The sequence below is a fragment of the Rhipicephalus sanguineus genome, chromosome 9 (assembly GCF_013339695.2).
Source record: "Rhipicephalus sanguineus isolate Rsan-2018 chromosome 9, BIME_Rsan_1.4, whole genome shotgun sequence".
NCBI lineage: Eukaryota > Metazoa > Arthropoda > Arachnida > Ixodida > Ixodidae > Rhipicephalus > Rhipicephalus sanguineus.
This window is the reverse complement of record NC_051184.2, coordinates 145,723,668-145,751,344: the sequence shown is the minus strand read 5'-3', so window position 1 is coordinate 145,751,344 and position 27,677 is coordinate 145,723,668. Positions and strand designations below refer to the sequence as shown.

The 27,677-nt window shown below is 49.8% G+C and overlaps 1 protein-coding gene across 2 annotated transcripts in view; it reads right to left on the bottom strand.

The window, feature by feature from the left end:
* The window catches only part of LOC119403989 (receptor-type tyrosine-protein phosphatase mu), a 963,694-nt gene that overhangs the window by 417,547 nt on the left and 518,470 nt on the right, over nt 1-27,677 (bottom strand). For both annotated transcript variants that reach the window (XM_049419317.1, XM_049419318.1), the window contains exon 6: nt 863-899. In XM_049419317.1, coding sequence (XP_049275274.1) covers nt 863-899 — 37 coding nt within the window. The remainder of the gene's footprint in view (nt 1-862; nt 900-27,677) is intronic.

Genomic DNA, 27,677 nt, shown 5'->3' with positions numbered 1-27,677 from the left:
CTTATTCCTATGTTTCCTGCCATGTTTCCATTTCTTTCTCTTCCTATTTCTCGCTTCTTGCCTCTTTTTTTTCTATTTTTATACCTGAATTTGCCTGCGTTGCTCCAAGCGACGACAGCATACGGTTTTTCCCGGGTGCTGTCGTATGCCTTTTACCCGGATACAGCTAAGCCATGCACGGCAAGGCGTGGGAAAAGATCGAAGACCCCCTCCCGTTGTCTCGGGTGGTCGCCGCTCACCACAGGCCTGCTATGATGATGGTGATGCGAAGATGACCTCATACTATCTGCAATCTTTTTGTTCATAAAAGTGGGTATGACAAAATTGTGACGGCGTACAATTTCGTCATATAAACAATGGCCCTCATGTTAGTTATCCAGCTTTCTTAACTAGTCCATTCGAGGTAACTTTAGCTGCGGCAAAAATGTCCGCCTCGACGTAGGGTTCGTTTGCGCAGACGACACGTGCCGACTATCGCAGCATCTCTATAAGGAACCTGCGCTCTCTAAAATCACCGTGTACACGTTCGTCTACAGCTAAGGTGAACGCCTCATTAGTATTCGAACCTCAAGGAAGCTGACGTTTAATACGTAATTCCCGAATTCATTAATGTGTTTGTCGGCACCATGATTAAGCGTGAGATAAGGGACACTGCCCTCGTGAAGTAGAATGAACGTTGCACAAGTAGTTTCACGCGTTTGAATACTAATTAGGTGATCACCGTTAGTATTCAAGCATAATGAGGTGATCGTCTCATTAGTAGTTCTTGCCTTCCTCATTAGTATTTCCTACATTCCTCACTAGCATTTCCTAGAGACCTGAAAATAGGAGCTCGCGTGTGAAGCACATGCGCGTTGCTCACCTTGAGTGCAGATATAGGCCTTGGACTTGTGGTAACCCTGCGAAGAAAAGCGTCATCGTTGCTGACATTCACTTGATGCAGCTATTTCAAAAGTTGGAATTATAAGAGGACTCAATTCAATAGACTATTGTCCACTATTGTTTGTCCGTTTACTACACGGCGTTGCATACGTACTGTGGTAAGATCGCTGACGCGGAGTCCTAGTGACGGAAAAACTTCTGCAGAGAACATCGCAATAGAGATTGCAAGCTTGTGAGGAAGGATCACATATGCTGGTCATTAAAACTTGCGCGAAAACTCTTGTGCTTGCAATTTAACAAGTTGCGGACAAAAGCACAACCTCGAGTCTAATGTACCGAGATTCCTAATCATAGTGGAGTTTCTTGCTCACGTGGGTAGAGGCCATCCGCCCCATGCAGTGCAATAATTTGAAGCAGGGGCGTAGCCAGGGGGGGGGGTTCAACCCCCTTTCCTAAATCTTTCCTAAAAGCCCCAAGGAAAAATAACTTAGAAAAACAATTCTCCGAATCGAGGAATCGAACGGGCGACCACTCGCTCCGCAACGCGCGGCGTTAGGCGGCTAGGCCACGAGAAATACGTCTTTCAGCCCGCTAAGGGCGAGCTATATATATACACCACTTAGTTCATCATGCTTTCTTGGTCACCAGCAAGATGGCGAGAAGTGCGCGCGGGGCGCGCTTTAAGGGTCGTCGCCCTCCTGCGAACGCCGATGCTCTTCGCCCTACAGGGCGTGGTCGCCTGCGCGCGCTTATCTCGAGGAATGCGTGGAGGGGGGTGTATGTCTTGTGCTTTGCCCGCGATGTCCGCGCTGAAGTCACAGAGCGTACGAAGGTCACTTACCTCGCTGCAGCGGCCGCGTTTGCGAAAGGAGCGCCCTGTTCAAACAGAATAACTGCGAGAGTTAGTTTGCGCTCGTCCTGTGTGTACCTGTTCCTTCGTTTCGTGCGTCTTGCTTTATGTTTGAGCAGCGCGCATCAAGTGTCGAGCTGTGACGCATGGTAATTCGCGCTCGTCCTGTGTGTGTTCTTTTCGGGCGTCCTTTGGCCTTGAGCGACGCGCTGGCAAATTCGAGCTGCTTCCAGTTCTTCGTGTTACATTCCAATTTGTTGCTATCGCATTCATTGCTTCGCTGTTGCGACGAAACTGACTTTTTTACTCTCAGAGCGGAAGCATTACAGAGGATACTGGTATCAAACAGCAGTACAACACATGTGAACATAACAAGATAAAAAAAAAACACAAGGTAAACTCATCAGTTACTGTTCGTTAAAGTAGTGCGGAAACATTGATGATCAGTAATATCTGCGATGACAGGAAGGTGGTTCCTAACGTCCATGGTAAATGATTAAACAAACCCTTGTGGTGGCTGTAGTAGTTAACGGTTAAAGCGTAATCAGAGAACGAGGTACGGTAGCCAGAAGAGCGTCGCGTATTCGGCTCAGAACTTGGTCGCCATCCCGCGGCATGTAAAAATGTGATTGATCACCACGGCCCGACTAGAGGGAAACGCAAAGCGCGTCGTGCCGTCCTGGTAGCCCAGCCACAATTTTTGTCGGGGCGAGCGCGTGAGCAGGGAACGCGGTGTTACAGCCAGGTGAGGCAGGCGCGCGTCGCAGAGCTATTTTTGGTTTGGATTAGCGTGATGATATTAGCGAGGCCGACGCTTTTACGATGCTTGGGCTAAGATCGCCACTTCGCGAAGGCATTGACAAAATTTAACTTCTATTGAAAACGCGCCGAATGGCACGGACGTGTAAGGCGTTGCAGGTCCTAATCGCGGGGGCCACAGTAATGAAGAAATACTTTACTTTAGCGCTCACAGAGGGCAACACCACCTCGCCATTCGGGAGAGTGGTAGATATAAAAGGCGCATTTGTAAAGCCTCCAGAGTCTGTCACCGTGGCGCAGTGGATAGCGTGCCCGGTATCTGTTGTTGTCGACCGTGCGGTCGTGGGTTCGATGCCCGTTGACGGAACTCTTTGCCTTCTGATCGTGTAAATTTCTTCGACGTCATTTCCGTGACGGAAATACGTCACTGAAGTCTTGGTGGACCCTGGCATAAAACACGTTCGTGTTAAAAATGAGTTATGGAAATTGGAAGTCCTGCAAAAACTAACCGCAAGCTTGTGTCAGTGCTCAGTGCGTGACGGTACATACCGGGGAGGAGAGACGAAGCCGTCGTGCAATCAACGACGATGTGTCGCGCCAGGGACATCGACGGGATTGCACGGTGATGGAAGAAGAGGTTGGACGTGACCTCTAGCGGCGCGGCAGCGAGGCTGGCGTGAGGGGCGCAGAAAATTAGATGTTAGTTGGTTTTAGGCTCCTGCGCTAGAAGGACGTGTCGAGTCGTTTTCCTATGTGTGCTCCCCAAATTGGTGACACGGAGTCACGGACGTTTGGATCAAGTAATGATAGTATGTGGTGTTTAATGGCGCAAGGGCCCTTTGATGGCCAAAGAGCGCCAATTCATGAGATAAAGGATGGGAACAATGTGGTAAGTAGCTTTCCAGGGGTCTTAAAATTCCTCCCGCTAAAGGCGGGTAAAAACATATATATATATATATATATATATATATATATATATATATATATATGACGCTAGATGTGGTAGACGTGTTGTGGCTCAGACGCCATACTTTTATTCCATTCACGCGCACTTCTTCATCCTCGGCTTCTCCTACCATGGCACTCGACACTTCGTGTCGCATACAAGGCCCAGAATGTGACTTTGCATCACCTGACGTCAATATTGCCGATGAACCTGACGACAAGCCTCAAAAGATCGTTACACTCGCTCTGGACGAGCTGGTGAATCCGCACAATACCAAACCATGTCGCGACCTTCCAGAACAGAGTCTTTCGTCAGATGTCTTCAGCTCAATTGTTCCACAAAGAGCCAAACACTCGGAATCAGAACCAGCTCAAACCATGTTTGTTGCGATGTCATCGTCAGGTGTTGACCCAACCGAAAGTCGAAGCACTATGGAGTCGCTATTCAATACAAGTTTGAACGATAAAAACGGAAAGGCGGCTGCTACTTTTATTGACACGGAGCACGCTTACATCCCACCAGTAAATTATGCTGAGACTACAAACAGTGTATGCTCATTCAACGATGCAGCCCGTCCGAGATTTCTACAGCACCATCAGCAAGGCCAGCAGAAGCAAGTCAACAAACGTAAGCGACACCAAAAGAGACTCCAACCAAGGCAACGACGAACGAAAACTTCAACGGAAACGCACTCATGGCTACAAGGACATCAGAAAACAAGGTGTTTAAACCGAAGGCAAATTCAAGATGTAACACATCATCGCATCAAGAAACGTCGCCAGAGACGCCTTCTGCCCCAGAGGTCAAGACTGCGCCTACGCTTACAATTACGGCAACACCGCAAGAAACGCCCAGAACGAAGCGAAATCACCCCTTATACTCCGCAAGAAGTCGAACATCGCGCCATCAGCCTCAGTCAACGCGGACACAAAGTGGAAGCCACGAGTTTGTATCAGCCACGACAAACAACCCGATGCCTACGGCATACTGACATTCGATCCAACAAGGTGTTCCAGTATTATTCAGCCCTGACATATCTGCGACCCGTGTCTTCATCAGTGCGCATGCGCAGGGCATGGGTATGTTGTCCAGGACGCAACAGCCAGCCTCGCCCACCAGAGCTGTTCTCGATGTCACCGGACTGCTGCACTCTCCCCTGAAGTTCTTGCGAGGTTACGGAACTCCCCTGGATTATGAAACTATTGGCCTGTTTTCTCGTATAAGACTCCCCTCTTTCGTTTTTTTGTTGTAACTCACGCCTTCTTTCTGGGGGAGGGGGAATCATGTGACGTATGAAGCCATGGTAGGAGAAGCCGAGGATGAAGAAGTGCGCGTGAATGGAATAAAAGTATGGCGTATGAGCCACGGCACGTCTCTCATTCATAGCGTCACACACACACACACACATATATATATATATATATATATATATATATATATATATATATATATATATATTCAAATCATGACAGTGACTTGCAATATGTGTAGTGAAATTGAATGACAAGTGGTCGTAGGAGTAAAATTATGAAGATGTGACATGTAGTAGGATGAGCACGAATGCCTCGTCAACGCCCTTGAGTCCAAGGGCAGCGAGGCAAGTGTTGCAATTAATGTATTCCCCGCAGCAGCGACCTCTGCTCAGACGCCGTGCTGCGGATCGCCTTGATGTGACATGGAAATTATGTACATCGAGTAAAAAAGCAGACAGTCACTGATATGTAAAAAGCGGATCCCTACCGACGAACATTGAAGGATGAAGTGAAGTTGCTCTCGGTAGGATAATGAAAAGTGCTTTTTTTCTGGTAGCGTCTAGGTCCTTGCACTTGATAAGGACGTGAAGGACAGTGAGTGGTTGATCACATTTATCACAGAAAGGCGGATCGCCACCGGACAGAAGGTGTGTGTGTGTGTGTGTGTGTGTGTGTGTGTGTGTGTGTGTGTGTGTGTGTGTGTGTGTGACCGATCCTTAGTCTGCAGAGTGTAACTTCTCTGTGGCGTGGCTTCAATACTGGCGGCCAATTACCCAGATGCGGTTTGATGGCGTGTAGCTTATTTCGTGTCTGCATATCCCATGTGCTCTGCCAAAAAGCCCTCAGCTTTCTTTTGAGGAAGGGTTTTAGGTTTAGTGGACGAATAGTATGGATGTATCGGGACTGTTTTCGTGGGCGGATGCTACTAGCTGGTGCGCCAACACGTTGCCTTGAATCTAGCGATGTCCAGGCACCCAGCACTCTACGACATGTTGTTAGAGTGTGTAGATTGTGCATAAAAGAGAGTATAGCGAGACAAGGACAGGGTTTTTGTGTTTTTGCAGTCTTCTCAAAGCCTTCGCCACGCTTAGAGAATCCGTGTTTATTACTGCCTTTTGTAGTTTGAATTGTTTAATGTGTTTAACGGCCGCAGTATCGCGTAAGCTTCTGCTGTGAAGATACTTGAATTAGGGTGCAGAATACCGGTATCTGAAAAGGATGGACCAAGGGCTGCGCAAGACACAGAAGTATTGGACTTTCAGGCGTCTGTAAAGAATTCTGGACAAGTGTATTTGTGCTGTAGCTCGACAAAGTATGTACGGATATGTGCAATAGGCGCGTGTTTTGTTACTTCTACGTACGATACATCGCAAGCTTTAAGCTGCCACCGCCATGGCAGTAGCTGTGCAGCGGGAGCCATTAGACAGTGTTCGGAGAGTGGCACACCCGTTTCCTTAGCTAAGCCCCTGACGCGAAGTGAGTAGGGCTATCTCACCGAAGGACGGCGGTCAAAAAGGGCAGAACTGGACAAATCATTAATTGTGGGGTGTGAGGGGTGTTCCCTGTCTGCGTTCACTTTGAGATAACATAAAAAGGACATGTAAGATCGCTGCAGGTGGAGCGGCCACTCGTTTGATTCGACGTAAAAGCTTTCCACGAGGCTGGTGCGAAAAGCATCCGTAAAAAGGCGAATGCCCGAGTGGTGGACAGGGTCAGGCGGCTTGAACGCGCTTGGTGTCGCAGACTGATAAACTATCGCCCCATAATCTAGACGCGTGCGTATGAGGCTTTTATAGAGATTCAACCGACACTTCTTGTCACTACCCCAGGAAGTGCGTGACAATACTTTTAGGATATTCATGGTTTTTATGCACTTCTTTATATACTTTATGTGTGATATGAAGGTAAGTTTCGTGTGTAGCATTACGCCGAGGAATTTATGCTCTGTTTTCACAGGTAGCCGCTGGCCGTGCAGGTCAATGTCCGCTTTAGGATAAAGGCCTCTTTTTCTTGACGATAATACGCAAGCGCTTTTTTGTGGGTTAAGGCTGAGCCCGTTCTCGTCTGCCCATTTAATTACCCTGTACAAAGCAAGTTGCACCTGCCGCTCGCACATAAGACTGCAAGTTTTAAAACCGCTTTGCACGTCATCGACATATGTGCAATAATACACGTTACGCGGGATGCACAGATGCAAGGAGTACATTTTGATAATAAAAAGTGTACAACTCAGCACGCCTCCTTGCGGTACTCCTGTTCCTTGGACAAATCTGCGGGACAAGACATTGCCCACTCGAACACAGAATGTTCGCTGTAGAGGTAGCTTTCTATTTAACATTCTTCCACGTACACCTAAGTGGGACAGGTCTCTTATTATTCCAAATCGCCGTGTGGTGTCGTAGGCCTTTTCCATATCCAGGAACACCGAAAGAAAAATTGCTTATGGACAAGAGCGTCGCGAATTTGAGCCTCGATGCGTAGAAGGTGGTCAGAGGTAGATCTACCTTCTCGAAAACCGCACTGGTATGAGTCTAGTAGGTGTCCTTGTCCTCTCACTCGTCTGTTGCCTGTTTTTTGCGCTGAACTACGCTATGACTGAGTCGTTCCAACTCGCCCAACAAGCAACGTTGTCTAGTAGGTTGTTGGCTTCGAGGAAATGTATAAGCAGTGCTGGGCAGTATCAAAGATACATGTATCTTAGATACTATCTTAGATACTCTACGGGTATCTTGTATCTGTATCGCGATACTTCTCGAAATACGCGTATCTGTATCTGTATTTCCGATACATTCGATAATGTATCGTGTATCTTAAGATACAAGATACTTCTATCGCAACACAACCGTGCCAAAAAATAATCGCTGGCCAAGCTCCGCTTGTCAAGCTGGTGCTGGTGCCACTAAGCCATCTGATAAAGTCTTAGGGCATTGACGTAATTTTATTTTCCTGCCAGAGTACCGCAGTGAGGGCAGAAGATGAAAAAGACAAGTGCGCGGACGTCTACGCCCAGCCCACGTACCTTTTGTTTGCTCGATCTCTTTTCTTATTAGTTGCGCCAATGCCGCGACACTTGCTCTTAGCCACTGTCCTGCGCCGCGTCCATCGCGCAATTTCTGATGTTGCTACAGTGTCGTTACTGAAGATTCTGTTGCGTCTTGCTCCGTAACGAAATGTGATGCGCGCAAGAATGGGGTTCCTTTGCGTCGCGTGGATTTTACATATAAGCGATTTGAAGGATCTCGTGGATTTAAGTTTGACTTGCATGCCAAGAATTAACTTATATGCAAATAAGAATATAACAACGTTACCGCCACTGGTACTGATGCTAGATCTAAAAGACCAAGCGTTTACATAACAAAAACTATCTTGGCGCACCGTATTTTTCACGTCTTGCTACATTTATTCAAAGGAATTATGAAATCACAATTTGATTATTAGCACAAGTGCATTCTTAGCTGTCATTTTACATTCCTTACATGGCCTAAGTCTCTGCACTTTTTCCGGTCTGGTCACTGCAGCATGTCTTTTGCAACGCGCTCCCAAAATAAGACCTCTGCTTTATTCTTCTGTCTGCTTTATTTACACTACTGTTTACACATTTACACGTTGGCAAGGCGATTTTGAAAACAAACATATAATTATGTGGACGTACCTTTAGTAAAAAGTACAAAGCATTCTGCTTACCGCTTAAGAAAATAACGAAATTGAGTTTGCATTATAATAATGGAAATTATTAGGAGCCATCTTAAAGATGTTGGAAAGGGGATTCAAGAAACTTTGTTTCGCTGAATGCACGGTTTTACTCATGAGCGTCCCAACGAGCAGTTTCAGGCAATTTTATATAGCCACTCAATTTTCTATTGTCTCAACAGGTAAGTTGACAATACTTCATGCTCATAGCTATTAAGGGCGCCGTCTGTATTGTGTTTCTGTACTCATTCAATGTGAATGTTTGATGCACAACCACTTCTCTATTTTACTTATATTTGTCTTCCTGTTTCAGGCTTTCTTAAATATTTTTCGCATTACTAATCGCCACGTAGTGGGAGTTATAAGTGGCAATAGCGCGAATTGCGGCGGTTTGCTGCGACGCTTTATGGAACTATACAATACGTCGGAGACGTTTCTGTGTTGCACACGTTCTCTCGTTGATGAAAAACTGATAAAAAGATTGCATCTTAGTGAGTATATCAACAAAGAATCCTTCACTCCAGCAGATAAGTAGAATATGACAATTTATTGCAGTTTTACGTGATCTACGTATACACCAGGGGTCTCAAACTGAGCTGATAGCCAGCGGGCCGCAGTCGCGAAATTTAGTTGCAAGGGCCGGGACAGTGAAGATGGTGGCAGAGAGTTTGAACAAAATGACGTTTGAATGGAAACCTTTCCGATATCTCATATATAGGTCATTCCTGAAGGGGATTTGGAGTCAGGATTCGAGAAACATCGATTGCGATGTAGAAAATGACTGATATCTGGACGCGGATTCCGAAATATAGAGCTTTTGTTCCACGGTTATGTTTTAGCACATGGTGGCCACATGTTCTTCACGAAAGGAATGCTTGATACCAGTCATGTCTCTGAAGCTCACGAAGATACTTATTTAGAAAATAAAAACAAATAAAACGAAGACGGTCATGTGTGCGGGGCGGGCCGCGAGCGAATTGGCTCAAACCCCTAGTATACACCGCGCGTCTCCCCCCTCCCCCCTAAAAAAATGTCGCTACCAGCGTTGTTGCTGCTGTACACCTGTCCGGATATACGGTATTGTGCAAGCTGTCTTTTACGGACAAGGTAAAAGTCCACACCGGTATTTGCGCCGTCGTGAGAAGGCTTCTTCTTGAAGTTATTGTGATTATATGGCAACCTGCTAGATGGTCGGCAAGCTGTGCAAAGCAAGTACCGCTGTCGGCGAAGTGTACAAAGAGTTGTCCTGTGAAGAAGCTAAAACAAACCCCAATAAGTTATTTTGGAAGGAAACTAATGTACTCAGTTGAGCAAGAAGGGCAAAACGTTGGAGATACTAACAGACATTTCATTCAAGTGGAACAAAATAGGTCACAGTTAAATTTTGAAACGGACACAGGCGTTTGCATAGGCGTTTGCTGCTACATTATATATATTTATAATCACAAATTTGAGAATGTATCAAAGTACCTCAAGATACATAGAATAACAGAGAGCTGAGCTAGTTGGTAAGTATTCATTCTAAAGAGACAGGGCGGAGTTTGTGGTGTCCTGACTTCTTTCTTGTGTCCGTGTTTGCACGCCCTGTCTCTTTAGAATGACTACCTCAAGATATAATTCTCAAGTATCGTATCGGATACAATTTTTGCGGCAGTATCTTGTATCTGTGTCTCCAATACTTCTTGCCTGAGTATCTTGTATCGTATCGCGATACAATTTCAAAGTATCTTTGCCCAGCCCTGTACAGTAACAGTATAAGTCGGCGGTTTATCTTTTCAAAAAGTTTACACGTGCAGCTTGTTAGTGCAATGGGCCTGTAGCTCCCAATGGAGGATGGGTCCTTCCCCTGCTTTAGAAAGGTGGCGGCTTGGGCTAGTTGGTAGGTCATGACATTTGTTATAGCGCGAAAACAGGATAAAGACAAAAGGTACACAAAGACGAGCGCTAACTTCCAACTATGTTTATTGTGCAGAACACGGAAATATATAGGTAGCACAACCACATGACAGAAGATGACTAGTTATGACAACTAGTCATAGGTTTTTGGTTTTTGTTTTTCCATGATGTTTCCTTAGTTCTTTTTGTATGTTGATGGTGTTTAAATTTTTGCTATGCTCATCTTTGCGTTGCTCATCCTTTGTCTCGTGGTTGTGCCACCTATATATTTCCGTGTTCTGCACAATAAACCTAGTTGGAAGTTAGTGCTCGCCTTCGTGTACCTTTTGTCTTTGTCCTGTTTTCGCGCTATAGCAATTGTCCTGCTTTAGAATCGGAATGATAATAGCTTCTTTCCAGGCTGAGAGGATCTCGCTGGAAAACCAAACAGCATTATACAGGGAAAGGGGGGCTTTTTGGTTTCAGATGGCAGGTGCTTCAACATTTCATCTACTACACGGTGAGAACCTGGGGCGGATTTATTGCAGCACTTCAGCGATGCCTGTAGCACAGCTAAGCGGAAAGGTTTATTGAACGTCTCCTCGTGTTTTGTGGATTTACGCACTCGTTTCTGTTTTTCGATTCGTGTTTTGTATCGTTAGAAAGCTTCAGAATAGTGTGAAGAGCTGGACACCGGTTCGAGGTGAGCGCCGAGGAAGTTTGCCTGGTCTTCCAAGCTGTCGCCTTGAGTGTTTACTAGAGGAAGTGAATGTCCTTGTCGGCCTGCTACCCTACTTACCATGTTCCAGACTTCAGCCTCCTGTGTATATGAATTGATGCCCGCTAAAAACTTTGGTCAACTTCCCTTCTTGCCTGTCGGCGTGTTCCGCTGTCTTGGGACTTTACGTTCTTAAAACTGTCCAGATTCTCGGTTGTCGGAGTGTCCCGAAGCAGCTTGCATGCTTTGTTTTGTTTTTTGCGCGCATTTCGACACTCATTGTTCCACTACGGCTGGCGTGTTTTGCCGGGCAGTCCAGCTGTTTGTGGGATACACTTCATTGCAGCAACAATAAAAAAAGCAGTAAAGTATTTTACAGCTTCATCCATGCTTAAAGCACACATGTCGGTGCCATTTAACACAGCCACTTTACGAAACTGTTCCGAATCTGATTTGTCAATTTGCTTTTGGAAACCTGTGGAGACATTCATTCGCTATTGGTGTGCTCAGAACTATAGGAAAGTGGTCACTTCCATAGGGATTATTAATTAATGACTTTCTTTTGAGTAGGGGTAGAAGTGATGGAGATGTGATGCTGAGGTCTATGGACGAGTAGGTATTGCTGGCAAGGCTACAATATGTTGGCTTTTTTTATTCAAGAGACATGTGTCGGAAGAGAAAAGGAACCTGTCAATGAGACGACCTCGCACATCGCAGCGAGTCACCCCATAGACCACTATGTGTATTAAAATCTCCAAGTACCAGATAAGCTTCTGAAATTTCATCTACTGGAATTCATGTTTTTGAAGGTGGTAGTGTTGAGGTACGTGGAGAGAGCAAATGGTGATGAGTTTGTTCGAAAGAACCGCTCGAACAGTCACTGCCCCAAGGTACGTTCGAAATGGTAAATGTGTGCATGCTACTCCTTGAATAACTATAACGGCTACATCCCGGGATGAGGTGTTGGCATCATACCGGTCTTTCCGGAAAATAATCACCTGCGTAGAAAGTTGGTGTTTGGATTTTAAGTGTATTTCTTCAACACACGGAACGTTTGGTGTATGTTTGTGTAAAAGCCCTTGGACATCATCGACATTTCTGAAAAGTCCTCTGACGTTCCGCTGTATAATTTGTGCTTCCATATTGGAAGTTAGGTAGTGGTGTGTGTACAAAAAGGAAGTGAGTGTTGTTTAGGTCGAAAGTTAGAGGTCAAATAGCAGGGCCGTCGTCGGGCCCATTATCGGCTTTTTGTTTTGCTTAGCGCGCTCCAGGGAGCTACGCCGCTCTTTCGGTACCAGGTGCACCGGGGTTGTGTCCATTGCCTCGTGTGAGGCGCTGGACGCCGTCGTACGCGAGCTGCTGGCTTGTTTGTCCGATCTCGCCTGGCGAGGCCTGGTCGTGAGACCCGACGGCCCTGGAGTCGCCGGAATCTCTGGCTTGGCAGGTGGAGACTTCGTCTGGTGTGACGAAGTCTTGGACGCCACTGCGCCGGAGGGCGACGTCCTCTCCTTGGCCTCTACGGTGCCGGAGTAGGCGCGGCAGCCTTCGCTGCTCCTACCATGGGGGCGGGTGGCGTTTGCCTCGGCACGCTGCGCGTGGTACGGCCAATCGCGATGGGCCGTTGTGGTGCTGCCCCCCGCCCATCACTTCGGCAAAAGATGTTCTTGGTGGAAATGACGACGGAACTCGCTGTCATGCTTCGCGGAACGTTATGTTTTCCTTCACTTTTATCGTGAGTATTTCTTTCTCTTTCTTCCAGGCCTGGCAGGCCCTGGAGTACGCGGGGTGATCACCTTCACAGTTCGTGCAGCGAGTCTCATCGCCAGCGCGATCATCAACAGAATGACCCATCGTTCCGCATTTTCCACAAGTAAGCTGTCCTCGGCAGCACTGAGACGCGTGACCGAACCTTTAGCATTTAAAACATCGCCGCGGGTTTGGAATAAAAGGCCTTACAGGAAGCTTGACGTAGCCGGTTTCGATGTTCTCGGGTAGTGTGTTGCAGGCGAAAGTAAGGATCAGATGCTTGGCCAGTATTTCGGTGTTGTCGCGCCTTGAGTCGTTGGACATGAGTGACATTTGAGTCTTTCCATCCACCTGGTAGTTCTTTCTCGCTGAGGTCAATGACGTCCTCATCGGACACTATACCTTTGACACTGTTGATGTTCCGGTGTGCGCTCAAAGAGATCGGGAAATTTCCGAAAGCAACAAGGTGGGCGAGTTTGTCGTACTGCTGCTTATCTCGTACTTCTAGGAGTAACCTCCGAATGCAGAAATGTTACTTGTCTCGTACTTGACTCAAGACAGCTTTGCCGCTCGTCATAAATCGTTCTCAAACTTGCGGACGACTTGCGGCCGACTTGGCTTGGTCGAAGTCAGGACGAGTTTCAAGCCTGCTGCTGGGCTAGCTTGAAACAGTCTTGATGCGTTATTCCAACATGGCCGCCTCTCGAATGGACGTCGCGCAGAGGTTGCCCGCTTTTGAATTTGCTTGCCACGCTATGGACGTAGCATTTTCTGAGGTACATTGCCTGCCGAAGTTTCCGCGACCCGCCTTACGTGACCGAGGAAATCCGATGGAGTTGTACGACGAGGAACAATTCCACGCGCGCTACAGGTTCACCAAGAACGCCATGCGGCAGCTTCTGGCTATGTTGCCGCTCCAAGAAAGCGGGGACAACCGAGGACAGCCTGTGCCTCCCATGTTGCATCTACTGATGGCGCTCAGGTTTTACGGCGCTGGCACATTCCAGACAGTCACGGGGGATCTCGTCCGCATTCCGCAGTCGACAGTGCGCCGCGCAGTCGGAAAAGTGACCCTACTCATCGCAAAGCACTTGTACTCGATGCTGGTGCGCTTCCCGCAGCTGGCGGGATTTCCTAAAGTTATGCGAGACTTTTATGAAGTGGCCGAATTTCCTGGCGTTACAGGATGTGTCGACTGCAGACACGTGCGCATTAATAGCCCCGGTGTATTTACGCTCACCAATGATTCATCTCCCGAATACAAAACATGTGGAAGATCACAAGAATAATAGCTCAAGTGAACCAGTCATGCAAAAAAAAATGTTGTTCTTACCAAAGTAAAGTGTGGGATTGGGCTAGTTGGTATTCCATTATTAAACTGCTCAGCGCAAAAATTTTACACGGTACACATACAAACGACGTGGAGTAAAAATCAGTTGGAAGTCTGCGCTTGTCCTCGTCGTTTGTATGTGTACCGTGTAAAATTTTTGCGCTGAGCAGTTTAATAATGTTCTTACCAGTTTTGTGGCGCTCTCGCTTTTCCCTTGCAGCTTCCTCTTTCCATTTCTGCTTGAGGTTATTCTAGAATTTCTTGAGCTGCAGGTGATGGCACCTGGTAATCCCGTACGGTTGGCGTTGTAGCGCTTGGCTATTTCTTTCCACGTTTCATTTTTTTTCGCCACTGACGCAACATCAGTTTTTTTCCCACTCGTTATTGTGCCTGAAATGCCTCACAAGGTCGATCAGCACACTTTTTTCGTCCTCATTGAAGCGCGGGGCCGCCTTGCGCTGAGGTGTCTCTTGGGATCACAACGTGCCTTGCTGCGACATCTCAGCGAATGGTTCTTTCTCCTTGATTCGACGACTTGGCTTCGAAAAGTGACGTGGGGGACACAGCATGAGCCGAAAAATGTTTTCATAGTACACAACATTTTGCGTCGTTTTTGTCTCGTTCGGTGCAGCTGTGTGGGATTGAGAAACTTGACAGGCATCAGTGTGCAGCACAACGATACGAAAAATTCCTTAAGCTTTTCTCAGAAGAAAAGAGCTTCCCCTAGTGCGGGTTTAATCCACGGACCAGCACAAATTTTTTGGTGACAAGGCGAAGCTTTTCTTGGGACTTCCTCGTAGCCTTGTATTACAAACAGGTGCTCTCGTACAAATACGTGGATTAGCTCTTCGTTCACCTCGCAGGACGCACATGGCAGGCCTGCGTCTTTTTCGTTGTTCGCGACAAAGCTTCCAGCAGATAACATATCCTGACCATGTGCGTCCCGCCCCCTCCCCTCACCAACATGCAGCGCGGCATTGCTGCACCCCGCGAGGCAAAATTCCGCCGCGGCCCATGATCCCGACCCCCGCTTCTTGTCTTGTTTACCAAGAATCAGATGTTCAACGAAAGCAGACAAATAATTAGCATTTCCCGTTCTATTCTTTAGCTTCTTGGGTGGCGGCACCCACATGGGCCTGAACAAGGGCTTTGTACACTTTGTTTCCAGAACTTGTTGCATTTTTTATTTATTCATATATAACTGCGACCTAGCTCGCTACAGCATGTCCATAGGCGAATAGAAAGGCTAGTGCCTTGAAAATTCGCGATACCTCGCTTAAAACTTGCGAGCCAGGGCAGCGCATACACACTCCGCGTTCGATAAGAAAAAAAAAACGACGAAAGTACACAACGCAAACCATGCCTTGTTTCGCATCTTTATGGGAAATTCTATTAGCGCGCAGGCAAAAACAAGCAAGCTTGGAGTAACGCGCCGCGCTTGGGCGGCCACTGAAACCAGCGGGCAACGGACGCTTTACACAAGCCACACTGCGCATCGCTGCGCCGGCGGGAACCACGTGCCGCTCGTTAACAGTAAAATGACAAAAATATGCTTGTAGCACTTTGATGGGATAGTTCTTTTGAAATATACCAACTTTTCTTACTGTAACACGTGCCTTACGCCAACAACTTCATTATTAACCTCGGTACCAGGCGAGCAACGTGTTTCTGCATTGAAGCTCGTTCTTGACCAAGCAAGACAGCTTGAGCGTCTATGAAAGGCGAAGGCCGACTTGGGGGTTTTCAAGTCCGGTGCTTGCTTCGGGCCGACTTGCTCAAGTCAAGTTGAAGGCACGAGCCAAGTAACATCTCTGCATTCGGGGGTAAATCGCCAGCTGCCATTCTTGGGACTTGATGCGGACATACGAGCGCTATGGGACGGGGACATAGACAAGAGGCACACAGGACAGGCGCTCATAACATGAATGATTAACTATATGAGCGCCTGTCCCGTGTGCCTCTTGTCTATGTCCCCGTCCCATAGCGCTCGCACATCCGCATCAAGTATGAACCAACTTGCCCAAACACAAGTTCTGCTAAGCCATTCTTGTGACCTTATAACCAGTTCCAATAGTTTCTCTTAGACATTTCGCAACGAGGAATGGCGACACCCCTCGTGCTGACTTAGTTTCATATTGACTGTGTATGACATGGTATTTGGGAAATGATTTTTCCTGTTGCACATATAATGTTACCGTTTCATCGGTGCGCCACCGTTTGAGGGAGCGATTAGTTGATGCAGGGACAATATTGCCGCGCGTCTTATTTTTCATGAGTTGAAGCCTCACCCACAAAGACTGTGGGCAACGCGCTGCGCAGGCCGCGCCGCGATGTGTAAGAAGCTTCGCGATTATTTTAGAACGCCCCGTTAAGATTTTGCGCCGCGTGCGAATGTTCCAGCTTTGTCAAAAGATAACGCCGCCACCAGCGATATCGCTGGAAAGTTCGAAAGCGCCTGTATAAAAGTCGACGCGCTTGACCGCTTGTCAGTTGATCGGTGGACGCCGCTTTGTTCGCCGTAATCCGTCCTCATTGTGCATCGCTTGTAAAGTGACTATTTCGTTTCTTGGCACAATTTAGCCAAATAAAAGACTCTTTCGTATTCTGCTGACTTCTGCCTTCGTCCACGTCACGACCACGTGACATCTGGTGGAGGTGCTGCTTCGCTCATGTTCCGGTCGCCCCTGTCAGGCCGTGAACCCAGTGGGGGCCGCAACGAAGACATCTACGCCTACCCCGAGCAGCGAGCAAGCCGCAGGAAACAATAACTACCTCCAGAATACGAACCTTTACCCGACAAGACCTGGAAGACCCCGACCGTGACCAGCACAACAGCGACAATGACAGCAACCATGCCGCCTGCACCCGTGCTGCTAAAGCGCCCAAAGGCACCACTGACCTTTCAAGGATCATCTGCTGAAGACCAAGAAAGTTGGCTGGAGATGTACGACCACGTCGCCGTTTTTAACGAATGGACCGATGAAGACAAGTTACGACACGTCTACATCGCCTTGGAGGACTCTGCCCGAACTTGGTTCGAGAGCCAAGAGCGAAGCCTCACGACGTGGGACATTTTTCGCACAAGATTCCATGCCACATTCGCGAGTGTCGTCCGCCAGGAGAGGGCCGAAGCTCTGCTGGAAACCCGTGTGCAGCTTCCAAACAAGAACGTGGTGCTGCACGCGGAAGAGATGAGCCGACTGTTCCGCCACGCTGACCCTAACTTGTCCGAGGAGAAGAAAGTTCGCCTCCTCATGAGAGGAGTCAAGCAGGAGCTATTCTCTGGTCTGATGAGAAACCTACCCAAGACCATCCAGGAGTTCGTGGCAGAAGCGACTACCATCGAACAAAATGTCGCCCGCATCTTCCCACGGGGGCAACTCGAGTAAATGCGCCGCAGAGTGGAGGGGGTATCGCGTGAATGTGGCGTAATTGGGTTTCGCAGAAGCGTCGCGCTGCCCGAGTGATGGATCCGCTGCTCGACGTTCACGAACGGTTGCTGCTTCTCGTTGCCCGAGTGAAAGATCCGCAGCCCGTCGTTGCCGTCTCGCAGCAGCTTCTCGTGCACGAAGTTCCGGGTCCGCAGCTCGCTTCAAACGCTTGCGTTCAGCGTCCTATGCTCGTCTTTTCGCAGCCTTGTCTTCTGCGTTGCTTGCTGTTGTTGACGCCGACGACGGTGAGGGTGGGGTAACGCTGCCTTGAACGAGTGGTGGCAAGCTGATTGAAGGTACTGTTGCTTCCATCGCATCTACTCGAGTCAAGCAAAGCGTCAAGTCAAGCGAAAGCCAAGACGCCCTTTACTGAATTCCGAACGCCCGCTCCGCCGCTTATATACACACCGCCCGCGTTCGATCGAGAGGAGGGAGGGACGGAGAGGAGGGAGGGAGGGAGGGAGAGGAGAGGCTTGCTGCCGGCACGAGACGAGCCAAGCATGCGCAGTGGGGGTGTGGACGGCGACCGACGTCGCAGGTTCGACTAAGAAATGCTACGCATTTAAAAACGCTTGCAATGCGAAACCGCCAGTACAATCGGCTATCGATTCATGACTGTCCAGCTGCTCATTCCGTCGGCTCCTACGATCTGCGCGAAATGATAGGAGCGATCGTGCGGGAGGAAACGCGCAAGCTGATACCCTCACCACAGTTTCACGTGACCTCGATTGAAGACATCGTCACAGAGGAAATTCAGCACTCGCCGGGAATCCCTGAACTAGCCCCACCGCAGCGTCAAGCCATGAGCTACGGAGCTCCAGCCCTCCGTGCCGCTCCCTCTCCCCGCCCTCGTCAAGACGCTGCACCACCGCAGTACCGTCGCCCAACATCCCCGCCACAGTTCCGCCGTCACAACCACCGATGCCCTACCATCAGCCAGCTCGCCAGCACTACGCGCCGAGAAAAACCGACGTTGGCGCGCCCCAGACAACCGCCGCCTCTGCTACCACTGCGGGGAAGCCGGCCACACGTACCGCCGCTGCAAATACCGACAGATGGGGCAACGTGGTTGTAAGATGTGACAATTTCGGCAGCAATGGTGGCCACCCACAACTGAGCCCAACAAGGGGACGCTAGCACGTTGAATAACGCTTGGAGACGCCAGCCAGGATCCGAGGTTGAATAACTACACAAGGTTAGCCCTCGCGGCCAGGAAAGATTGTAAGTAGACGGAAGAGAGAAGTAGACAGGAAAGATATAAAGTGGGACAGAAAGACGTAGACGTGGGGGAGAGAGAGATAGGAAAAGGCGACTGCCGATTTCCCCTGGATGGGTCAGCCCAGGGCTGCCATCTACATGAAGCAGGGGACAAAGGGGCGTTTTGCCTCTACCGGGAGCCCTAAAGGTCCAATCACCCGGCGTCGGCTCAACCCCCGGGATCACCTTTTCCCAGGACACGGCAATGCCACGCACGGCTAGGCAAGGGAGGGCTCCAAACACCCCCCTCCCCTTAGCTCGGGTTCGTGGTGTCGCTACACACCAAACGCCTGCTTGCACACACGCCCCTGCGGGATTTGGATCAAGTAGCAACTTGTGTCTGATCATAACGTGCAACACGAAATGCAAAGATGTGGAGCCATGTCAACCACCGGAAACGAACGCTAGCAGGCCTCGACCAACTCGGCCAACGCCGAGACCTCTTCGACCCAGAGTTCTGGGAACGGAACACCTCGGCATGGTTCATCGAAGCAGAGGTGTTCTACAGTTTCAAATGAACCCGTAAACCTTGTGCTACAGTTTCAAATGAACCTTGTGCTACAGTTTCAAATGAACCCGTAATACGCGAGAGTTTTGAACTCTCTATTACGTCCCAGACTCGCAAGTACCTCCTTGTGGTCAACGCGCTTCCAGCGGCCGTCATCGACGAGATATCCGACCTTCTCCATTCGTTAGTGCTACGAGAGTCACCTACGAGAGTCACATTATGACGTAATCAAGGCCGATATTCTGGACCGCACGGCTATGTCGGAACGGACACGGTTGCAACAGCTACTCACAATCGAACAACTCGGCAATCAACGGCCAAGCCAGCTACTGCGTCGATTCCTTATTCTGCTCGGTCCACGCGTTTCCACCACGTACAGCACCTCTGTCCGTGAGTTATTCCTTCAGCACTTGCCCCCCCCCCCCCCCCCCCCCCCCCCCCCAAGTCCAGATGGTGCTGGCAACTGCTACAACCCAGAATTTGTCAGAGCTCGCTACATTGGCTGACAAGGTTAGGAAGATGCCAATCGACTTCCAGTGGTTGCAGCTGCAATTCCGGCTTCAGCATCGCACGCCGTCAGCCCTTCACTCACAACGCGGTCCGAGCCAGCATCAATATCATTTCCCGTCGCTGAGTTATGCGATAGACTGGAGAAGCTTCTGGTTGCCATTACTCGCAGGAGCGTTTCTTCTCCTTCACGTCGACGTCGCCATTCCCCATCTTATCGACGCTGCCCATTCATCGAGAGCCAGCGCAACGGTGAAGCAGAGCAGTCTGACATCTGCTGGTATCGTCAACGTTTTGGCGCTCGCGCGCGTCGCTGCCTCCTCCCACCTGGTCGGAAAACCGTCCGGCCGACTGCTAACGGCGACGAGATGTCACGGGCCTACCCGATGTCCTCTTTTCCATGTCAACGACAAGGTCACCGGGCAACGCTTCCTGACACAGGCGCACAGGTCAGCATTCTACCTGCTACACGAATGGATCACACCCCTACTCCCATGCTGTACTTGCAAACTGTGAAGTCTGAGACTGTTTGGCGTAGCGCGCAACCACAAGGACAAAGGACGCACACACACACACCGCTATGTGTGTGTGTGTGTGTGTGTCCTCCTTTGTCCATGCGGTTGCCTGTTATGCCAAACAATCTCATGGATCATGCACAACTAGCCCAACAAAGCCCCTGAAGCTGTGAATGGAACGCGAATTTTATTATTGTGATAACGGTCGTTCACACTCAACCTGGGACTACGAAGACCGTTCTGCTGGCTGTTCATGGTCGCAGACGTTCCTGCTGCTATTATCGGTGCTGATTTCTCACCGACCACGGCCCCATTGTCGACGTCAAGCGACAACGTCTCTTAGACGCGACAACTCACCTCTCTGTGAAAGGGATTGCTTCGCCGGAAACCACAGATATAGCCCTCTCTTGTGCTACAGTTTCAAATGAACCCTTCGCGGCTCTGCTACGAGAGTTCCCTGACATCACCGCACCGCATAATTGGAAAAAACCAGTGTGCCACAACGTACGTCATCGCATCCTTACTTTCGCACCTGCTGCTTTCTTCCGGCCACGTCGATTTGCTCCGGAGAAGTTCAAAGTTGCACGTGCAGAATTTGAACGCATGCTGAAATTACGAATTATTCGCCCATCCGAAAGTAACTGGGCAGCTCTACTCCACATGGTGCCCAAGAAATCGAGTGACTGGAGGCCATGCGGAGACTACCGATCTCTGAGCCCTAAGACAATTCCGGATCACTACCCGTTACCCAACATACAGAATTTCACCGCCACTCTGCACGGCACCAACATCTTTTCCAAGATTGTTCGCGCCTGCGACCAAATTCTCATGGCCGAGTCAGATATACTCAAGACGGCTATTACAACACCATTCGGACTTTTCGAGTTTTTGGGAATGCCGTTCGGTCTCAGGAATGCCGCTCAGTCCTTTCAACGTTTCATTCACACAGTCACACGTGGTCTACCCTTTGTTTTCGAACTTGATAGTGGCCAGTAAATCTGTGGAAGAGAATTTACACCACCTTCGTTGTCTGCTACAACGGCTATCTGACCACGGCATCGTCATCAACGCCTAGAAAAGCGAGTGTGGTGTCACTAACATGGTCTTTCTGGGACATCACCTGGACACCAGCGGAATCCGCCCACTTTCATAAAAAACTAAGCAATCCAGAGCTTCCCTGGGCCCACAATGATCACGAAGCTGTGGCAATTCCTCGGCATGGTAAAATTTTACCGACGATTTATCAAGAACTGTGCAGATATGTGGCGCCTTTGGACCGTCTGCTTACCAGCAAGAACAAGACGGCCTTGTTCCCTTGGGATGCCACTGCTGAAGACGCCTTTATCAAGATCAAGGGCGCGCTAGCCAACGCTGCCTTTCTTGCCCGTCCCAACCCCACGGCATCTCTAGCCCTCATGAGTGACACGTCTACCACAGCCGAGGGAGCGGTTCTCCAGTAGCGTGTTGACGACTCATGGCAACCATTAGCCTTTTTCTCCAAGAAACTCAGCCCAACCACAAGCTTGTTACAGCACTTTCGGTCGAGAGTTACTTGGAATCTACTTCGCCATCCGTCACTTTCGCCATATCGTCGAAGGTCAACCATTTACAATTTTCACGGACCACAAGCCGTTGACATATGCGCTTTGCAGAGTCGTCGACGCACACGCCACGAGAAGTCCACCATCTCTTGTATATATCGGAATTCTCCACCGACATCAGACACGTCAGCGGCGACCAGGACATACCTGCTGACACTCTCAGCCGGGTGGACGCCGGGTTCTCAGCCGGGATCCCATCCCTTCTCATGAAAGTTCTCCTTGATTAGAACTTATGTACATGATTCGCTCACGCTTGTAGCCGCTGATAAAGAAGGTGGTTTTGTTGTGTTCTACAGGACCACATATAATTCAACAGCTCATGACGCCATTTCATCTACGTTTCAAGTGCACAAAAACTTAGCTCTTAAGGGCAAAACGACGCGAAAAATTATGCAAAAGCTTCAAACTAGATCACTTATCCCGGTCCATCGAAAAGAGCACTAATGGTCAGCTTGACTTGTTTTTTCTGCGAAAACGCACACAACCTGATTGTCCTTTCCGTGTGATAGTCTCGGAAAAGACAAGCTGGCAGAAACATGTGGCAACGTTTTTAAAGAAGCACTTGAAGCCTTTCCTAATTGACGATCCATTTTTGTAAGCAATTTCGAACAAGAGGTACAATTCTTTAAAGAGAAACAAGACAGGGACCTTGTTGCCTTCTCTATCGATCTAAAGGATCTATACTATTCTATTCCGCAGAATGACTTGAGATGTGTAGCTCATTGCATAGACAAGTTTGGAGCAGTACGATTTCAAAACGCTTCCGGATTGACATGCGACAAGTTTATGGAGCTTCTTAGTTTTTATGTTAACTCTACTTACGAGACATGGGATGGCACTAATGTTAAAGAAAGAAATGGTATCTGTATTGGGTCATGCATTGCTCCCTGCTTAAGTGATTGTACCTAGCCAATCGTGACCAGGTTCTTCATGAACGCCTAAAAAATAACCCTGTAGCGGCATCATCATCATCGCTCACGATCATCATCATCGTTTTACCATTTACGCGCCGCGCCTCTCGCGCAGCTCATGCCTAGCGCTCGAGGCGCGAGCAGTGGAGAACGAGCCCACGGTCCTGGAGGCTGCACGCCGGCAGCCGCTGCCGCTCTGCTGGTACAAGGGCCTTCCAATAAAAGTAGCGAGAACGGCACGGCCACGCTAGCCCGCCGTTTCACCCGGCCTACCCACGAGCGTGGTTCTGGCAGCTCGACGCCTGCCTCGCGGTGAATGGCGTCACAGCGCAGCCGCTCATGCACGACATCCTGCTTGACGCCCTCCCGGCTGAGCTGCGTCATCTGTCCGCCGCGTCGTCATCCAGCCCGCAGCCATACGACGACCTCTGCGCTGCGGTGCTGGCCCGCTACGGCGAGACGTACCGCCCGCTACCGGGGACCCGTGAGTTCCGGGTTTCCCATCCGTCAACGCGAGCGGTACCACCCGGCCCGCAGCCCTCCCATGACCTCGACCTACCTTCCCCGGCCATGTCTCTTTCCACTTCTCGCCCGGCCACGAGCGCAGTGGTTCCCGCGCCGGACGACCCACCCGACGATGTTCAGGATCCTACGCCCGAGGTTCCCGCGCCCGACGACGTTGCTGCTGCCATCGACCAGTCCGCCACGAGCCGCGTTTCTTCGACGCCCTCGGCCGACGATCCATCAGGCATGCCCGCCATCCGCCCGTCGTCCCTGTCCTCGCCGGCTCACGACACGTCCCTGACCTCAGATTCCACGCTGGCTACCTTGCCGCACGACCTGGAAGCTGACACGGACAACCTCTCGCCCGCTGTGCGCCCCTCGCTCGCGGAGGTTTCGCCGTCGACGATACCCGTGCGTGACCTTCCATCGAGCTCTGCGTTTCTTGCCAGCAGCGATCCGCATCGCCCTCGACGTCTCCCGCAGCAGCAGTGCGTGCCCCTCACCAACTTCGGCCGAACATGCGGGACGCGGCAACGATGACGGAATCGCCTGAGGATGACATGCCTGTTTCATCAAAGGCAGCACCGCATGCAAATGTCACGCCTGCCACGACGGCAGACGTGCAGTATTCCGACCTGCGCACGGGCCCTCATGTGCCGTCTACCGTATATGCTTCACCGAGCGCAGCTGCACCGTCAGAACCTGCAGAGACTACGCTTGCTCGGTTGCACCACGGGTTTCCTCCGGAGCTTTTGACTCACGACGCCGCCCACACGACATCTGAGCACCATCCAAGCGCGCTGATCACCGCACCGACGATGACCAATCGCACGACAGGCGTACCGCGCACAATGCTACGACGTTTTGGGTGTCTTACGACACAACATGCCAGAACCTGTACAGGGCCGGATGCATGCCGGCGCCTTCGATGTGCCCCAGCGCAATCCTCCGCGCAAAGCCCCCAATTCCGTCGCAAGCTGCCGCATTCTGCTCACGCCCACCGTACACGACGGCGTTTCGTCTCGCGCCGAAGACAACGTGCACCGAGTGCGCGCAGTGGTTCCCTTCGCCGATTTTGCCGGTGTAGCGCCTGTCATCGCCTCCAGCCATTTTTGTTGGTTCGGCTCCGACGTGTACGGCCTCGGGTGCATTCGCTCCTGCCTAGAGCGTCCATTCGTTGCGACACCCGCCCTCTACGCTTCTCCCAGAGCCGCCCGCCAGAGACCCAATGGTTCCCGACAGTCCTTCACCGTTGACGACCTAGACTGCCCATGGACATTTTGTCTCGCGTCACCAGCCTTGTATATACGCCCCCATAGTTTTTCATTTCGGCTTCATTTCTGCGGGGGGGAGTAATCTGTAGCGGCATCATCATCATCGCTCACGATCATCATCATCGTTTTACCATTTACGCGCCGCGCCTCTCGCGCAGCTCATGCCTAGCGCTCGAGGCGCGAGCAGTGGAGAACGAGCCCACGGTCCTGGAGGCTGCACGCCGGCAGCCGCTGCCGCTCTGCTGGTACAAGGGCCTTCGAATAAAAGTAGCGAGAACGGCACGGCCACGCTAGCCACCTTGACGTCTCTCTCCCTCGCTACAAACCCTGACGTTGTGCATGTATTCAGATTCGTGGATGATTTTGTAGTTGTTTTGAACAGTGAATCATGCAGTTTTGACTTGGCGGTCTCTAAAATCATAACCTCATTCACAGAAGTTTTGTCCCCTTCGGTGTTGACGCATGAAGTGCCCGAGGGCAATTTCATCAGATTTTTAGACTTAGGACTACTTTTCGCCACAGAAAGTTTGCTGAAGTTATGAGCCGAGAGGCAACAAGCCCGTCCTGCCATTTGCATCCGCTCATTCAAAACTTGTGAAACGCTCGATAGTACAGCCTTGTTTCAATAATTGCCAGTTTCCTGGATCAGGCCAAGCGCTTAAAACAGTCTGGGTACCCATTGGGTATGCTGAGCTCTGTCGCAGAGGGTTTGAGCAATAAGCTTAAAAGCTCATCAAAGGGCATCAGCCGTGGTGTCAGAGCTGAGAAAGTTGCCGTTGTGCCATATATGCATTGCATTTCGCACAACCTCAGAAAAATTGCGGAAAGTCGGGGATGGAAGTAGTCTTTTCCGGTCCTCACCATCTACAGAGGTTATGTCATCAGGTAAATTCAGAGAGTAACAAGGTAAACGCATGGCCTATAAATCACCTAACACTTCTTGCAACCTGTGCTCGCAACGTAGACTACGCCATTCCGCTTTCGTCTAAAAGGACGTACTTTGGTCAGACGGGCAGATGTATAAACCAGAGACTGAAAGAGCATCACTATAACGTCACAAAAGCAATCTCAGGTCATTTGGGCATTCATTGCGGAGATTGTGGCTGCACGCCCTCGTTTGAAAACACCTCTGTCCTGTAAAGGCGCATAGTAAAATGACTAGAGAAATTGTTGAGGCTTATGAAATCAATAGATTAGAAGAAATGTGCTTTAGCCAGTCTTCCCTCTCGCTTTCTCAAAAGGACTTGCAATATCTTGCGTTGTCATACTTTTGCTATGTCGTGATCTTGCCCCGTACACGTGTTCGGTTCCGCGATATACCCACTCAGTGTCCATTTATTGTTTCTGTTGTTTCCGCTCGCTCGGTATATATTTGTCGGTTCGAGCGAAAATAAAATCAGTGGAAAGTAGCGCTGTGTCCTTGTCTGTTTTCTTTCTATGTCCCTGTCTAGTCGCGGATACCATTTTGTATTATCTAGAAAAAACACCTCGTATAATTGAAGTGGTAAAAGAAACACAGCATTTTATTTGCATAAAGCTTATTTTAGATGTTTAACACTCACAATTCCTCGAAAACGAGCAGCTTCGTAGAATCCCTACTTCTCGAGAAAATTTAATAATGTCTGCCTATATTGGGTTGCAGCCATTAAATGGTAACGAGTTCAAGAAAAATGACGCATCTCTTGTGCCACCAGGGTCCGCCGTAACTCAGTGACTATATAAGGGCCTGCGCTTCATAGAGGGGTATGTGTAAACACGTCTGTACGTTGTTAGGAATGAGGTTGCGTGGCCCATCGCTACCGCCACCGTTATGGTCCGATGTCGTCCCTCGGGCTCGTTGCTGAGAATACGCGTCGTTGTATCCCACCTCTGGAACCGCCATTGGGACTCTGGTTGCGTGGCCAGTGCGATTACGGGTGTGCAGCGTGCTCGGAGTAGTCAGAAGGACACGTTGATGGACGAAAGATTTTATGCACAGACTATTTACATGTTTTCGCTCTCAGTCAACATGACTGCCAGCCCGACCACGTCGGCTGGTTCGACTCCCTAACCACGGACCGGCACGACATTAAATCGTGTAGCCGTCCATTGTCTTGTGGGCCCTCCGGCGGTTGCAGGTGTTGGCTCCCCTCCATGTTCTCCGAACTGGGATGCGCTGGTATGAGCAGCACGCAGATGTTGACTTCGCCATTGTCTGTCTCCGCCATCCCCCACAGGAATGCTGCGCTGTGTCGCTGTGTCGCTGTGTCGCTGCGCAGCGTAGAAGAACGACGACTGACGTCAATTGAGGGAGCCGGCCGGGCGAAGACTCCGTTTTCCAGTATCCTTCTTTATTGGAAAGTCGGCGACATTGTGGCCTTTGTGCCGAGGCACAACAGCACCCCCGCCGCCAAACAATGCATCAGGAGGACGAGCTGCTCAACGTGGCTCGGCTGAATTGATGCGGCCGGACACCAGGCTCATCCATGGGTCTCGAGGTGAAGCTCCAAGGAACACTGCTCTCGTTCATGGCATTCCACACGAACACGCAGCTCACACGGACTCAGCGTTCCTGTAGATAAGACGAACTCGCCAGGACAACCATTGTCAAACCACACCCAACGCTGCAAGTGCCCTTCGCACCCCCTCGAATTGCCAGACGTGAATGAAACAAATCCTACTGACAACTAACGTTTCCGCTTGAAATAAGAGGAGGACAAGTACGTATCTCATGGCGACGAGTTCAACAACAGACCTCAATTTCAGGTGTTGTTATAGAAACAACTTCGAGGGCTTACAATTGTAATTGTACTATAGCTACTTGGGCATGTAGGATAAACAACCAAGGAAGGCCACGGAAGCTCAAAGGCTTCGCTAAATCCCCACTAGCCCTGTAACTACAACGCTAGGAGATTACCCTCCAAAATATAGACAATACATAGGTCAAAATTACTGCCTCTACAGTAAACAGAAGTAAAATTCGGTTACGCTCGACCAACGCTATACTACTCTTTCACAATTAGCGGTCACATAATTGTTTACTCACGGCTAACGTGCCTCATTTTACGCCATCAGCTCACTCTCGTGCGGGTCACTGCCTCCGCACCAGTTACTCCGAATATCGCGCCACTAAAGCCAGAC